This window comes from Thamnophis sirtalis, unplaced genomic scaffold (genome assembly GCF_051295495.1).
Source record: "Thamnophis sirtalis isolate CommonGarterSnake01/CBP01778 unplaced genomic scaffold, rThaSir2_p1.2 scaffold_2, whole genome shotgun sequence".
Lineage (NCBI taxonomy): Eukaryota > Metazoa > Chordata > Lepidosauria > Squamata > Natricidae > Thamnophis > Thamnophis sirtalis.
The window spans coordinates 51076335-51092777 of NW_028261382.1; the positions used below are offsets into that span (position 1 = coordinate 51076335).

Consider the following 16443-nt stretch of genomic DNA (forward strand, 5'->3'; position numbering starts at 1 on the left):
TCTCTCATATACATAATCCATTTTACATCTTATCTCTGTTTCTAATTTCAGCCACGTTTATTCTCTTTCCCTATTTTTTTTAATCTTAAAACTTATTTTCTTCTTAGCACATAAACAATCTCTCAAATCGCCCTAATCTCTTGCAATAACGCCAGCTCCATCACTAAATATGTTTCTCAAATTCCCCGCCCCACTTTTTTAACGTCTCATTTATCTTTTGATTTAAATGGTCTTCAAAATTAGACCAGATTTCACATTTCATCTGTTGGTCTGTTTTGCTATAGGCAACTTACACCATCAAAATCATATTTTTTTTTTACATAAAAAACATTTCACTTAAGTAATTGTCCAGTCAATCATGTTGGTGACCTTTCAGCGAACTGCAGAAGAGCAGGGATCAGAGATGACCTCCCCCCATTGGAGGGAGGGAGGGGGCAGGCAAGCCCCTCACCCCAAAACACAGGAGGGGCCTGGAGGCAGATCCCACTTGGCTTCTCCTGCCCGTCGACCTCCAGGAAGGGGTTCCCCGCCCGGCCTCAACCTTCCTATCCCCCCCCCCCCCGACAGATGCGCTAGACCAGTGTTTCTCAACCTTGGCCACTTGAAGATGTCTGGACTTCAACTCCCAGAATTCCCCAGCCAGCATTCGCTGGCTGGGGAATTCTAGGAGTTGAAGTCCAGACATCTTCAAGTGGCCAAGGTTGAGAAACACTGTCCTAACCACTGCTGGGGAATTCTGGGAGTTGAAGTCCAGACATCTTCAAGTTGCCAAGGTTGAGAAACACTGCGCTAGACCCCAACTCCCATTGTCCCCAACCAGCCAACCCCTGGAAGGTTCCTCTTCCTCCTCCTCCAGAATCAACCAGGGGTTCTTTAAAGCAAAAGAAAAAGCCCTTACACCGCCCATCCTCCACAGCCAAGAGGTCCCATGCTCCACTCCCACCCACCCCCTCCTGGGAGACCTTGGACCGAAGCGAGGCTGCAGCGGAGCCCTTCCGGGTTCGGAAGCAGGGGAGGAGGAGTCTCTGGCCACGCCCACCCCAGCGCCGCCCACTGCCCCCGCGTGACCTCACGGGCCGCGCGCCCTGCGCCTGCGCGCCGCCCCTCCTGCCCCCGTGTCAAAGGTCAGGGGGGGCGGAGAAGCGGAAGCGCTGGGCATTCCGAGGGCGGCGGAGGCCTCCGGTTCCTTTCCCGTTTCCCTCCCGGCCGAGCTCGGACCCCGCAGGCCCGGGACCCTCCGCGGAGCGGCCCTTATGAGTGTGTCCCTGGTGGTCCTTCGCTTGGAGCTGGCCGAGTCTTCGCCCGTGCCGGGCGGCTTCTCTTACAGCGCTGCCGGTGAGGACCGGGTGGTGGTGGTCGCGGCTGGCGTTAGGAGGGCTGCGGGGAGGGGAGCAGGGGGATGAGGGGGCGGCTAAAGGGATCAGGGGAGCCGCCAGAGGAAGCAAAAAGGCCCGGAAAGACGAAATATTTAGGTCCTGCTATCTAAATAGGTGTTTTTCAGGCTTAAAACGGGTGGACTCCAAGTCCCATAATCTCCCGCCCAGCAGGATTCTGGGACTTGGAGTCCACCCGCCTTAACGGGGGCGGCTAAAGGGAGCAGGGGAGCCGTCAGAGGAAGCAAAAAGGCCGGGAGAGACGAAATATTTAGCTCCTGCTATCTAAATCGGTGTTTTCCAGGCTTAAAACGGGTGGACTCCAAGTCCCATAATCTCCCGCCCAGCAGGATTCTGGGACTTGGAGTCCACCCGCCTTAACGGGGGCGGCTAAAGGGAGCAGGGGAGCCGTCAGAGGAAGCAAAAAGGCCGGGAGAGACGAAATATTTAGCTCCTGCTATCTAAATCGGTGTTTTCCAGGCTTAAAACGGGTGGACTCCAAGTCCCATAATCCCCCGCCCAGCAGGATTCTGGGACTTGGAGTCCACCCGCCTTAACGGGGGCGGCTAAAGGGAGCAGGGGAGCCGCCAGAGGAAGCAAAAAGGCCGGGAAAGACGAAATATTTAGGTCCTGCTATCTAAATCGGTGTTTTCCAGGCTTAAAACGGGTGGACTCCAAGTCCCATAATCCCCCGCCCAGCAGGATTCTGGGACTTGGAGTCCACCCGCCTTAACGCTCTGAAGCTGCCTGGGGAATTCTGGGAGTCGAAGTCCTCCCGTCTTTATAACGCCCCCAAGGTTGAAAAACAACCTGATTTAGAGCGAAATTCCGCCAGGCCTCCTTTATTTCCCTCTCTCTCTCTCTCTTTGTGGCCCTGTTTATCTCTTTGGCAACCAGAGGGGAGGAACGAGGCTCCCGGCCTCTTTGTAGGGCAGAGGACGGACGCTGGCCCAGGGGAGGAAGGGAGGCGTCCAAACAGCCTAACTGCCCTCCGTGCGCGGGGCTGGTTCAGGTTTAGCTGGTCCGGTGTGGCTGCCGCGGTCGTGTTGTGCGGAAGCTGTGTGACTCATGCTTTTCAGCTACTGAGATGTCTGATGAGGGGAGGCCGGAGACGTCGCTGGCCGCCTCTGCGGTGACCTTGGAGGGCAAGGTGCCCGTGGAGAGGGCGACCATCATCCACCAACACCTCGGCCGGCGGGAGATGACAGATGTGATCATTGAGACGATAAAGCCCGATCCAGGTACCCATCGTTGACGCATCGTTTTGTGCCCCGAGCAGAAGGATGAGCAATGCATTTCTCTAGGGCAGTGTTTCTCAACCTTGGCAACTTGAAGATGTCTGGACTTCAACTCCCAGAATTCCCCAGCCAGCGAATGCTGGCTGGGGAATTCTGGGAGTTGAAGTCCAGACATCTTCAAGTTGCCAAGGTTGAATCTGTACATATGTCTGTGTATATGGCTGTCTGTGTCCATCCAGCCAGCCTCCCTGGTTAATAAGCAGCTGTTGAAGGCCAGACAAAACCTACCTTCTGAGGTCAGCTTGGCATCTAGCTGCTTAAGCAAGAAATTTAAGGCTCCTTTTTTCCCCCCCACAAAAATGCAGAGAATTGCAGCTGATGTTTGATGTTGATGTTTATTTCATTTGTATGCCGCCCTTTTCTCCCGAGGGGGACTCAGGGCGGCTCACAACTCAAAACAAGGGAAGGGGGGATACAAACAATTTGACAACAACACAAAACAATACATAATTTAAAAGCGCAACACTCATACCATTCGAGATAGGGGCACGGTTCTTTAGCCCCAGGCCTGTCGGAACAGCCAGATTTTAAGGGCTTTGCGGAAGGCCTGGAGGGTGGTGAGGGTTCGAATCTCCACGGGGAGATCGTTCCAGAGGGTCGGAGCAGCCACAGAGAAGGCTCTCCTCCGGGTAGTCGCCAGCCGACATTGGCCAGCGGATGGAATTCGGAGGAGGCCTAGTCTGTGGGATCTAATCGGTCTGGTGGAGGTAATTGGCAGCAGGCGGTCTCTCAAGTACCCAGGTCCAATACCATGAAGAAGCTGGGCAGGCAGGCTGTTAAGCAGATTCACTTGCAAGCAACTTTTGGGGAGCTTGTTCGCAAGGCACCATTTCAAGGGATTCTCGAAGTCTGCTTATTAATTTTTTATGAGCCTGTGACTCAATAAGACCAATGACCAGAAATTAGTACTTCGCTCTGGATTGTTACTGGCAATGATTAGCCTTCTGGTACAGCATTGCTCAGAAATACGAGCTGAGCAGCTTTTCTGGCTTCAAAATCTTTAATGGCCTATTTTTATACTGATAAAGCATTCCTAAGAAATCCTCTGCCCTTCTTTTGCCCATTGTCTCTAAGCAGTGCTGTATCTTTTTATGAGAAAAGGTCTTGAGGAAGTACGGATCGCAGTTTGGAAGTGTTCAGGTTTTCTAACTTAAAATCTGTTTTTGGATTTCCGAAAAAGATGAGGTGAAAGAGATGATGGACAAAGTTGGCGCGGCCGAGGCCTCCTCCACTGAGGATCACCATAATCGGGATGGCCAAAGTGGAAGCAGTGGGACCACACCGGATTCTCCGTCAAAGCAGCTCCCTGATCAGATTTCCTTCTTCAGTGGGAATCCTTCGGTTGAAATAGCTCACGGCATTATGCACCTCTACAAGACAAAGTAAGAAAGCAGGACTCACCTTAAATGCTTTAAGGCTGGGCTCTCCAAACTTGGCAACTTTAAGACTTGGGGACTTCAATTCCTAAAATTCCCCACCTCTGGGAGCTGAAGTTCACAAGTCTTTAAAGTTGTCAGGTTTCGAGACCCCTCTTCTTCAAAGGATCTGGAAAGCTGCCATCGCGATGAAATTCCTCTTCCTCTGAAAAGGAAGGGCTGCGGCCGAAGGAGAATTCTTGGAGGTGAAGCCCAGGGGTTCCACCACAAAACCGCGGTAGACTAAAGCGCGCTCGACAAAAGCGCGTACCTGACGTCATCACAGCGCGACGAAAACATCACGCTGTGAGCGGTAAACTTAAAATTAACGCGAAAACCTTACCCTAACCCCCCTAAACCTAACCCTTAACCTAACCCTAAACCTAACCCTAACGCTTAATGTAACCCTAAACCTAACCCTTAACCTAACCCTAACCCTAAACCTAACCCTTACCTTTACGTGAATCGGCTTGCTTTAAAATCGCTCTTTAAAATCTCCGCGGTGGTATTTGTCGCTCTGCTGATGACGTCAGGTACGCGCTTTAATCGGGCGCGCTTTAGTGGACCGCGGTTTTGTCGTGCCACGAAGCCCAGGTGTCTTAGAAGTAGTTAAGATTGGTGAATGCTGCATTATAGAGTTGAAGCAAAAAGGATGGGCTTGCCGACTGGTCTTAATTCTCCCCTTGTGCAGCAAAATGACCTCCTTAAAAGAAGAGGTGCGGCGTAGCGCCATGCTGTGTATTCTCACCGTCCCGGCCACAATGACCAGCCACGACCTCATGAAGTTTGTGGCGTCTTTTTACGATGCCATCGAACACATGAAAATCATCCGAGATTCCACCCCAAACCAGTACATGGTCCTCATCAAGTTCCGGACCCAGGTAAGAAGAAAGAGAGACTTCAGCTTCGGGCTGAGGGCTCCTTCCATGCCTCTTCCTGTCTGGTTGAGATCCAGAAACGTGTACGCTGCTCTTGGAACTCGGAGGAAATGGGACGTTATTAGTTGCTGCATTAGAAAGTCCTGATTCGGAGAGAGGAAGGGGTTGTGTGAGCGAGTGCAGCTGGCTTCTTCTTCTTCTATTATTTATGTTTGGAGGAGGTGGGGTGAGAAGGGAAAGAGGCCTCTGATCATTTGCAACGATTTGTGTCCCTCCACACTTCTCCACTGGCTCCTGTGCAGGGAGATGCGGACAGCTTCTACATGGCTTGCAACGGTCGGCAGTTTAACTCCATAGAAGAGGACGTTTGCCAGCTTGTCTACGTGGAAAGAGCAGAGGTCTTCAAGTCGGAAGACGTAAGGCGTCTCTTACTCTCCGTTTCCCTTCTGGGGAGGGGGAGATCTCTCCCCAGTTAGCCATCTTCTGGCGTAAGGTGCAGCTGAAGTGAGGCCAATAGCAATAGCAATAGCAGTTAGACTTATATACCGCTTCATGGGACTTTCAGCCCTCTCTAAGCGGTTTACAGAGTCAGCATATCGCCCCCAACAATCTGGGTCCTCATTTCACCCAGATAGATAGATAGATGATTGATAGATAGATAGATAGATGATAGATAGATAGATAGATAGATAGATAGATAGATAGATAGATAGATAGATAGATATAGAGACAGGGAGAGATAGATATAGAGGGAGGGAGGGAGGGAGAGATAGATATAGATAGATATAGATTAGATAGATAGATAGATAGATGATAGATAGATAGATAGATAGATAGATAGATAGATAGATAGATAGATAGCAATAGCAGTTAGACTTATATACCGCTTCATAGGGCTTTCAGCCCTCTCTAAGCGGTTTACAGAGTCAGCATATCGCCCCCAACAATCTGGGTCCTCATTTCACCCAGATAGATAGATAGATGATAGATAGATAGATAGATAGATAGATAGATAGATAGATAGATAGATAGATAGATAGATAGATAGATAGATAGATATAGAGACAGGGAGAGATAGATATAGAGGGAGGGAGGGAGGGAGGGAGAGATAGATATAGATAGATATAGATAGAATAGATAGATAGATAGATAGATAGATGATAGATAGATAGATAGATAGATAGATAGATAGATAGATAGATAGATAGATAGATAGCAATAGCAGTTAGACTTATATACCGCTTCATAGGGCTTTCAGCCCTCTCTAAGCGCTTTACAGAGTCAGCATATCGCCCCCAACAACAATCCGGGTCCTCATTTTACCCACCTCGGAAGGATGGAAGGCTGAGTCAACCCTGAGCCGGTGAGATTTGAACAGCCGAACTGCAGAACTGCAGTCAGCTGAAGTAGCCTGCAGTGCTGCATTTAACCACTGTGCCACCTCGGTTCTATGGGGCCAGATTGGGGAGAGTCACAGGGGGGGGATAATACGGTGATAAGCCCCCCCCCCCCTCAGCCTTTTCTGACAGCCCAGAGGAAATTTGCTGATGTCCTACGATACCTGTAGAGTTTTCCAGTTGCTGTTCATTGAAAGTGGAAGTTGGGACTGGCTCAGGCAGGGTTTTCCAACCTGCTGGCTGGGGAATCCTGGGAGTTGGAGTCCATACGCTTTCGAGTGGCCAGGGGAGGGAAAGACTGAGCTCAGGTGTCTCCCCCTCCTCCTGCAGGGGGCCAGCCTTCCCGTCATGGACCTGACCGAGCTCCCCAAATGCACCGTCTGCTTGGAGAGGATGGACGAATCGGTCAACGGGATCCTGACCACAGTCTGCAACCACAGCTTCCACAGTCAGTGTCTGCAGCGGTGGGAGGACACCACGTAAGACCCTCCCGAGGGCGGACAGGTGGATCAGGGCAGCGGTGGAGATCCAAGAGGGGCGGCCTGGTTTGGAGTCCTCCAGGCCTCCTCTTTTCTCCCTCCTCCAGGTGTCCCGTCTGCAGGTACTGCCAGACTCCGGAGCCTGTGGAAGAAAACAAATGCTTTGAATGCGGAGTCCAAGAGGTGAGTGAGTCGGGACCCACCTCTGTTCAGAAGTCAGCAGTGCTGCTTCTTGGGGGAGTAGAATTTGGGTGGTTGATTTCCCTCCCCCCCCCCCCCCCAACGTCACCTGTGTGGCTCCTGCAGAACCTTTGGATATGCCTCATCTGCGGGCACATCGGGTGCGGCCGTTACGTCAGTCGGCACGCCTACAAGCACTTTGAGGAGACCCAACATACCTACGCCATGCAGCTGACCAATCACAGGGTCTGGGACTACGCCGGGGGTAAGCCCTGTTCCGCCCACCACCGGGCCACCCCACCCCTGAGTGGACCTACCCCATTTTGCTCTAATCGGAGAGCAATCTCTTCTTCTTTTTTTTATTTTTTAAATGTGTTTTTATTTTTCCATTTCATTTTCGTACAGTCACATATATACTGTGCATAACCGGGGCCATATAGCATTAAGCAATAAACACAGCCATTCCTCTTGTCAACAAAACCCCCCAAAATAGAAACCCAATGTACCTCTTCAACCCTCCATACACCCTTTCTTTTGCCCCCCTCCAACTTTCCACCTTCCCTCCATCATTCCCCTCTGCCCTACTTCCCTCCCCCTCTACCACTCCTCTCTCCCAGTACACTCCCTCCCTTCCTCCTCACCCTCCCTCCGATCCTCTCTCCCACCCTCTCTACCCCTCTTTCTTCTATCCCTCTACTCCTCCCTTCGGTGTATTTCTACAATCTCTTCTTGAGAGCAAGTCTTGGGAGTCCTCGGGTGGGGAGAAGTTGAGGGGCCACCAAGGTCACTTCTGTACCTCAACGGTAGCCAAGGGGCTCACCTTTCCAAGTCCTCATCCAGGTGAACCTTCTCTCCGAACGCACACCTGAAGGCGGGCCACGCAGTTGGAGGGGGCCACCTGAGCTGCTTTGATTCGGATCTTGATTCAGGATGACCGGTTGTTCCGTTGTCTTTTCCCTAGACAATTACGTCCACCGCCTGGTGGCCAGCAAGACAGACGGCAAGCTGGTTCAGTACGAATGCGAAGGGGACGTCTGTCAGGAAGAGAAAATCGATGCCTTACAATTAGAAGTAAGTGGCGCATCGCTGCCCTTCCCAGGTGGTTCGTTGGGGGAGTTTTTCCACGGCTAACTCAACGGATGTGGGATTCCATAGCTTGGGGGTCGTCTTTCTTGAATGTAGCTTAGCGTTGAGACTCCTGGGATGGGATTCCAGCTGTCCTCTAGAACAGGAGTCTCCAACCTTGGCAACTTTTAAGAGTTGTGGACTTCAACTCCCAGAGTTCCTCCTCAGAGGAACTCTGGGAGTTGAAGTCCACAACTCTTTTTTTTTTTAAATCCTTGATTAGAATAGTATTTTATTTCTTTAAAAAAAAAACACAAATATTTCATCATTTGTCAATCATTAAGACATTGAAGTACAATTTTTTTGTGTGCCCCTCCCTCCCTCCACCCCAACCCCCTCCTCCTCCCCCCCCCCCCCCCCGGACTTCCCAGAACCCGTACACGGTATGGATTTTTAACAAGCACAGTCTAAAATCTATTGAGAAAAAAGAAATAAAGAAATTAATGACATTCTGCATTGACCTTAGCTGCTTCTTACTGAACTAACTTTTAACAGTTAAATCATTTCTGAAATTCTAACTGGAATTTCTTGGTCCCGTATTTATTTTGTATATAGTCAATCCATTTTTTCCAGTCTCGTTTATATCTCTCATTTGAATGATCTTTAAGATATGCCGATATTTTAGCCATCTCGGCTTAAGTTTGTGACTTTCAATGTCCATTCTTGGATTGTAGGCAAGTCTTCCTTCTTCCAGTATTGCGCCACCAACAGTCTTGCTGCAGTTATTAGGTGCAGAATCAAATTAGTCTCTACCACTGTAAAGTCAAGCTCATTCTTACACTTATACCTAGTAAAAATAACTGAGGAATAAACTTTATCCTTCTTTTAAAAATATTTTGCATGACCCACCATATTTTTATCCAAAATGCCTTGGAAGTCCACAACTCTTAACAGTTGCCACGGTTGGAGACACATGCTGTAGAGAACGTAAGGATGGCTTGTCCACTTTCTCTCTCTCTCTCTCTCTCTCTCTCTCTCTGAATGCAGTATTCCTACTTGCTAACCAGCCAGTTGGAGTCCCAGCGCATCTACTGGGAGAACAAGATCGTCCGAATAGAAAAAGATACAGCCGAAGAAGTAAGTACTCGCCCTTAAAACCTGGGCTATTCCGGCAGGCCTGGGCTAAAGAGCTTCTGCCCCCCCCCTTCTCGAACGGTATGGTTGTTGTGTGTTTAAATTGTGTGTTGTTTGTTTGTCTTTGTTATCCCCTGTTTGTACCTCCTTTTCCCTTGACTGAGTTGTGAGCCGCCCTGAGTCCCCTTCGGGGAAAGGGTGGCATATAAATGAAATAAATCCTAATCCTAAATTCCTCCTGAAAGCTCCTTTGCCCCTGTGGACAGAAGGGACCAGATCTCGGGGCCAGATTGAGCTCCTTCCATTCCTGAATGCTTTGCTCTTGGGGCCTAAATCCATCCGGTTCCACCACAAAACCGCGGTAGACAAAAGCGCGCTCGCCGAAAGTGCGTACGTGACATCATCACAGCGCGACGAAAATATCGCGCTGTGAGCGGTAAATTTAAAATTAAAGCAAAAACCTTACCCTAACCCCCCCAAACCTAACTCTAAAACCTAACCCTTAACCTAACCCTAAACCTAACCCTAAACCTAACCCTTAACCTAACCCTAAACCTAACGCTAAACCTAACGCTAAACCTAACGCTAACCCTTAACCTAACGCTAACCCTAACCCTAACGCTTAACGTAACCCTAAACCTAACCCTAACCCTTAACCTAACCCTAAACCTAACCCTTACCTTTATGTGAATTGGCTTGCTTTAATTTAATTTTAATTTCAATTTAATTTATTTTTAATTTTTTTCGTCGCGCTGCTGATGACGTCAGGTACGCGCTTTCGTCGAGCGCGGTTTTGTCTACCGCGGTTTTGACGGGTCACGAATCCATCCAAGGGACCCCTTGAGAAGGTCTTGGGGTCTCAGAGCCTGGAGGTTGGGAAGCCACTCCACTTGGACTAAGGAAGCCAATTCAAAGGCGGCTTTCTTTGCTCCGTCTGTGTTTCCTCTTCCAAAGCCAAGTCAACCCTTATCAAAGGGAGCTCAGGAATATTCTTCCAAGGAATTGGTAAACAAGGTGATCCTTTCCCAACCCAAAGTGTTAAAAAGTGAAAAATTCCTGAGGAAGATTGATCCTGAATCGGATTTTGAGCCATGCAGCCATGTACCTGGACCTTAAAACACCTTTTTTTTTCTTTTTAAAAAAAAATCATTTACAGATCAACAACATGAAGGCCAAATTTAAAGAGACTATTGAGAAGTGCGACTCGCTGGAACACAGGCTGAACGATCTACTGAAGGAGAGGCAGTCGGTGGAAAGGAAGTGGGTAACTTTTGGAATTTAGAACTGGACATTCCTAAAATTAGTGGCCTGGGTGCCAAAGGCATCTCATGTCGGGGTTCCAAACAGCATCCAAAACTAAATCAGAGTCCGAGGCAAAGGATTCCTCAAAAGTTCCAATGTATGAAGACAGCCATGTTGACACATCTGTGAAAACCCGAATCTGAAAACATCCCGGTTCCCCCCGCCCCCCAAGTTGAAAGTTCAAGCTCTTGCCCCCACACCCACAAGCCCATCACATGGTCTGATCTCCCACTGCCACGCTGGCAGCTTCCACCCATCCAGTTCCGGTCAGGTGCAGAAGGTGCAGAGACAAAGGATGACCTTGGGTTTCTAGAAAGGAATTTTGTTTTGGCTACATAGCATCTAACTCCTTACAATCCTCCCCTCCCATTTTCCCACCATAGAAAATGCGTAGTGGAATAATAGAAAGTGTGGCAGGCCAAAGACCCAAAAGAAAAAATTGGCTGCAGGCCTGACACCTCATTTGTGATGTTGGGCTGCAATCCTCCACCCGAGCCCCCCTGTAACTTCCTCTTGGGAGTGAAATACAAGTAGAGACACAGCTATGATGGGAGACCATCCATTACGGCCATAAAACAACGGCGTGACCTGAAGTTGGTGGGGTGGGTTTTTTTTTTATATATATATATTTGCAACAGTCATTAAGCAAATGCCATAATTTTAAAAAAAAACCAATCAGGGCTTTGCTGACAAGTGGAAGGGCAACCTTTGGCGAAAACGTCGTAAAATGCCGCCGCGAAGTGCTGCAAAACAGCTGTAAAGGAAGCCATGCTCAGGCTTAGAATAACTTCGTGGTCGATTTGAATCGGCATGCATTAAAATGACATTTTGTGGCATCACAGCCTCAACTTTTAACTTTTAATAATTTTTTTAAATAATTTATTTTATTTTATCAATTTCATATATACATTCACAATTATATGATCTCATAACTGTTATTAATAATATGTATTTATAACAATTTTTCCCTACTGTTGACAATATACTTGAAGATCCATCTTATCTTACAACGGTCCTACTTCTTCTTCTCTCCTTCCTTCCCTCCTTTCTTCCCTCCTTTCTTCTCTCCTACTCCCCTTCCTTCCCTCCTTCCTTCCCTCCTTTCTTTTCTTCCTCTCCTTCCTTTCCCCCTTCCTTTCCTCCTTCCTCCCCCCTTCCTTCTCTCCTTCCTTCCCTCCTTCCTTCCCTCCTTTCTTCTCTCCTACTCCCCTTCCTTCCCTCCCTCCTTCCCTCCTTCCTTCCCTCCTTTCTTTTCTCCTCTCCTTCCTTTCCCCCTTCCTTTCCTCCTTCCTCCCCCCTTCCTTCTCTCCTTCCTTCCCTCCTTCCTTCCCTCCTTGCTTCCCTCCCTCCTTCCTACCCCCCTTTCTTCTCTTTCTTCTCTCCTTCCTTCCCTCCTTCCTTCCCTCCTTTCTTCTCTCCTTCTCTCCTTCCTTCCCTCCTTCCCTCCCTCCTTCCTACCCCCTTTCTTCTCTTTCTTCTCTCCTTCCTTCTTCCTCTCCTCCTCTCCTTTCCCTTCTCTCCTTCCCCTTCCTCTCCTTTACCCTTCCCCTCTTCTTCCCATTCCTCTTTTAATAAATTTATATGCCGCCCAATCCCGTAGGACTCCGGGCGGCTTACAAAATACAAGACTAAAAAGATAAAAAGTTAAAAAATAGGGAAAAAGAAATACAAATTTAAAAACAACACACCATACATTCAATCTAGGTGGGGCTGGACCTCGTTCATGAGGTCAACAGCCCCAGGCCTGCCGGAATAGCCAGGTTTTAGTGGCTTTTCGGAAGGCCGAGAGAGTGGGAAGGGTCCGGATCTCTACGGGTAGATCGTTCCACAGGGTCAGAGCAGCTACAGAGAAGGCCCTCCTTCAGGCCCACCCTCAGAGGGTCTCAGATGCCTCGGGCCTTCAGTTCCACTGGTAGGAATTTAGAGATTGGGGAGGGGCAGCAAGTTTCAAACCGAAATTCTCCTTTATTTGCCGCAACTTCAAACAGTCTCAAGTCGAGGTCTGCCAGCAGGAAGCCCTAGAGGGGTGCAGTAACCTCCGGGGCAGCGTGCTTGTCAGGCTGCCCCCCACCTTTTTTTTTTCATCCCAGGAGGAGGGGGTCCTCCTGTCTCACTGCCCCCTTCCCCCCCTCCCTTCCAGGTGCAGCCAGCTGAGCACCAAGGTCTCCAAGCTGACCAACGAGCTGAAGGAAGAGCAGGAGATGAACAAGTGCCTGCGGGCGAACCAGCTCCTCCTCCAGAGCCAGCTGAAGGACGAGGAGAAGCTGCTGAGGGAGACCTGCGAGCGGAAGGACCTCCAGATCGCCGAGGCCCAGGAGCAGCTGCGCGACGTCATGTTCTACCTGGAGGCCCAGCAGAAGATCAACCACCTGCCCGCCGAGGCCCGCCAGGAGATCCAGGACGGGCAGATCAACATCCCCGTGGCCGCCTCGGCGGCTCCTCCGCGGGGGGCAGCGGGAAGCCGCCCTCCGCAAGGGGAGGAGCAGAGGGGCAAGTGACGAGCGGGCGCGGAGGGCGGCGGAGGTGGTGGCCGTCATCGGGCGCAGGAAGGGCGTTGTCTGTTTGGGCCAAAATAGGCTGGGAAAACTAGCCAGGGACGCCTGTCCGGTTTCTGGATCCTTTGCACTAAACCCTCGGGGCCACCGACGGCCCTGCGGGGGCCTCTCCCCCTGCTAGCTAGCTTGCCTTAGGCTCTCTGTAGTGACACCCCCTCCCTCCCTCCCCTCCCCGCCGTCTTTCGGCTCCAGGGGTTTTGTCCGAGACTTTTTCTCGCCTTGAAAAGAAGCGCAGGGACCGAAAGTCCGGCTGAGCCAGGTTTTAATTTCGGAAGCAGCAAGCAGGAACTGCAGTTCGCTTGACGTCCGGCCGAGGCTGGAAGTCCTGCCTGAATGTTTGGCTTCCCTCCCCAGGAGGAGTGGGAGGGGGGGGGAGTTAGTGGCCTTGGGAGGATGGGGTCTCGGCTCAGCTGGAAAGCGGAAAAGGGGCTGGAGAATATGGGGGCTGAAGTCCTTTGATTGGGGCGTCTGCCAGGGAATGGTGCCTCTCTTCCTTTTTTGTCTTTATGTGGTCCCTTTTCCTTCCTTCCTTCCTTCTCTTCTTTCCTTCTCTCTCTTCTTTCCTTCCTTCCTTCCTTCTCTTCTTTCCTTCCCTCCCTCCCTTCTCTTCTTCCTTCCTTCCCTCCCTTTCTTTCCTCCCTCCCTTCTTTCCTTCCCTCCCTCCCTTCTCTTTTCTTCCTTCCCTCCCTTCTTTCCTTCCCTCCCTCCCTTCTTTCCTTCCCTCACTGCCTTCTCTTTTCTTCCTTCCTTCTTTCCTTCCCTCCCTCCCTTCTTTCCTTCCCTCCCTCCCTTCCTTCTCTTTTCTTCCTTCCTTCTTTCCTTCCTTCCCTCCCTCCTTCCTTCTTTCTTCCTTCCCTCGCTTCCTTCCCTCCCTTCTTTCCTTCCCTTTTCTTCCCTCTTCTTCCCTCCCTTTCTTCCTTCCCTTCTTCCCTTCCTCCCCTCCCTCCCTCCCTTCTTTTCTTCCTTCCCTCCCTCCCTCTCCTTCCCTCCCTTCCCTTTCTTTTCCTTTCCCCTCCCCCTTCCTCTTCCCCTCTCCTTTCTTTGCAGCTAAACCTTTTCTCCTGCCCTGGTTGATCCCTGGCCGTGCCTTTTGTGTGTGGGGGTCTTCTCCCGTCTCGATTCCCACCTTTGCCCTTTGGGGGGGTGGATTTACAGCGAGGTGTCTTTGTACACGTTTGCCTTGGTGCCCGTTGGGTTGCTTCCGCTCGGTCCCCTGCATGCCCTTGGCAGAATTCCAGGCGTGGCACTCTGCACCAGCCAGGCCGCTGGGAAGCTCCCGAGGCGAGGTGTAAAACTCCTCCTCCCCCATCCCCTGCTCCAAGCCCCCTTTTCTGAAGAGGAGGAGGAGGAAATGGGCACCTCAGAGGTCCATTCTGCCCACTTTGGTGCAGGAAGGAAGGGCGCAGGGCCCTGGGCATGGGCCTGGTGGCTGGCAAAATCCTCGCCCAGGCTGGGGGTTTGGGGTTTTATTTGTCAAAAACACCCGATTCCCAGCTGGACCAGACTTTGGATTTCCTTCGTAGCAGCCTCAGACTTAAGAGCAAGCATCAGATGCAGAACCAGCTCGGTTTTTAAGAAAGCTTCGTTGGCACAGGAGCTCGCGTGGCATCCTAGTCCTCTAGTGCCAGCTGCTGCCCCTTTGGTGGTGTTTTTGCTCCTTCAGCGTGTAAGACAAGTAGTAAGTTATTGGCCAGTCCGGAGCCCCCCAAGAGACACCTCCAGAAGGAGCCTTGCTGAGTCTCTGCCATGGGGGGGGGGCTCCCACCCAGGCCCCCGGGGCTGCCGGTCTCGGCCAGGGGTCAAACCAGCTCCAAGAGGCTTCGGTCTATGAAAATGCCTTCATCCCGGCAATGGCATGCAGGATCATGGTTTGCTTAGCATCTGGCCAAAGATCCTGGCTTCTTGTTTTCCTTTTATAAGCCAGAGCCAAAAAAAATCCAGGGCTTGTTCTTGGCTTACGAACCTTGCTTTCTTTTTCAGTAACAAGCCAGGATTCTGAGTTTTTGGGGCATAGTAAGCCAACCCAACACCTTGGCAAACCCTCCAGGGTCATCAAACCCCCTCATTCTGAGCTAATGTGGCCTCAGCAGAAGTCTGGGTGGGGTGTGGGGGGGAAGAAGTCTATGCGATGAGGAGGAACTTGTGCGTGCGACATTAGCACGCAGCTCCCCGATCTTCCCACTCCCTGATTTCTGAGCCTCTCGAGGTCTTGTTTTTTTTCCTAAGATACAAACAGGGGACATTTTAAAATTGCACAGGAAGAGCTATCTCGGAGAATGCAAGAGCCATGATTTCCACCACACAGCACCGACCGAGGTTGTTGTTGTTGTTATTATTATTTTTGAAGGATCCCCGGATTCATTTATTTCTCTTCTTTTGCATTGCTGTGCTCTTTCTGTTTTTTTTGCTTCCTCATCGATTTCCCCTTGAAACGAGGAGGAGGAAGTGAGTGCATAGCCACACCATCCGGCGTGGGGCGGGGGGGAAACGGATTTCTGACAGAGGGCGAGAAAGGAAGACGGGATGAGCCCAGAAGGGACAGAAGAAAAAGCATAACTGTGTCTTTACTAGAAGGTTTCTCATTAGTCAACCATTGGAAGGGTGTGTGTGTGTGTGTGTGTGTGAACCCGTATAGTTCCTGCTTCAGCTAAGAGCCTCCTCTCCAAACGGATCAAGACGCAGGCAGTTTTTTAGAGGCGTTTTCGGTTCTGGTCTGCAACTGGGGAACCCCAAACTCAAGGCAACTGAGGCAGAGCAATGGGGGAAAAATAATAAAATCCTCCCAACGGATCTCATTTTGAGAAGAGCCGGTCTTATTCAGGGGTAGCATGTAGCTTGGCCGGCCGCTCAAAACAGCCCTCGGTTGTAAAAATCTGGATTGTAACATCAGCAACGAGAGTATATTAAAACGGAATTTTAAAAAATCCAACCTGTGATACTTGTGCATGATTTGGTTGTAAGGATGCAGCCGTCGCCAAGTTCTCTCTTGCGCCCAGCTGAAAGTCTGCCTCATTGCAATTGATGGCAGAATCCAGGTCTTTGTAATTGATACTACTTTGTAGTTGATACTACTTTGTAGTTGATATACGGCAGTGGTTCCCAAACTTGGCAACTTTTAAGACTTGTGGACTTCAACTCCCAGAATCCCCCAACTAGCAAGAAGAAAGAGAATTCTGGGAGTTGGAAGTCCACAAGTCTTAAAGTTGCCAAGTTTGGGAACCACTGGTTTAGAAGGATGTGTCACTCAACTAGAGAAGGTCTCAACTTCTGGCCAACTCTCTTTCTTCTTGCTAGTTGGGGGATTCTGGGAGTTGAAGTCCACAAGTCTTAAAGTTGCCAAGTTTGGGAACCACTGATATACGCTATT

At 50.3% G+C, this 16443-nt stretch overlaps 1 protein-coding gene across 1 annotated transcript; it reads left to right on the forward strand.

Annotated features, from left to right (window-relative positions):
• Nucleotides 1-1135: 1135 nt before the first annotated feature.
• On the forward strand, nt 1136-13159 carry BRAP (BRCA1 associated protein). Its single transcript, XM_087705456.1, has 12 exons — nt 1136-1335; nt 2453-2614; nt 3852-4053; nt 4778-4967; nt 5267-5380; nt 6692-6840; nt 6948-7023; nt 7147-7285; nt 7982-8091; nt 9133-9222; nt 10376-10479; nt 12662-13159. Exons 1-12 carry the CDS (start codon nt 1254-1256, stop codon nt 13017-13019), a joined length of 1776 nt encoding a protein of 591 aa, XP_087561582.1. The 5' UTR covers nt 1136-1253; the 3' UTR covers nt 13020-13159.
• The last annotated feature ends 3284 nt before the right edge of the window (nt 13160-16443 follow it).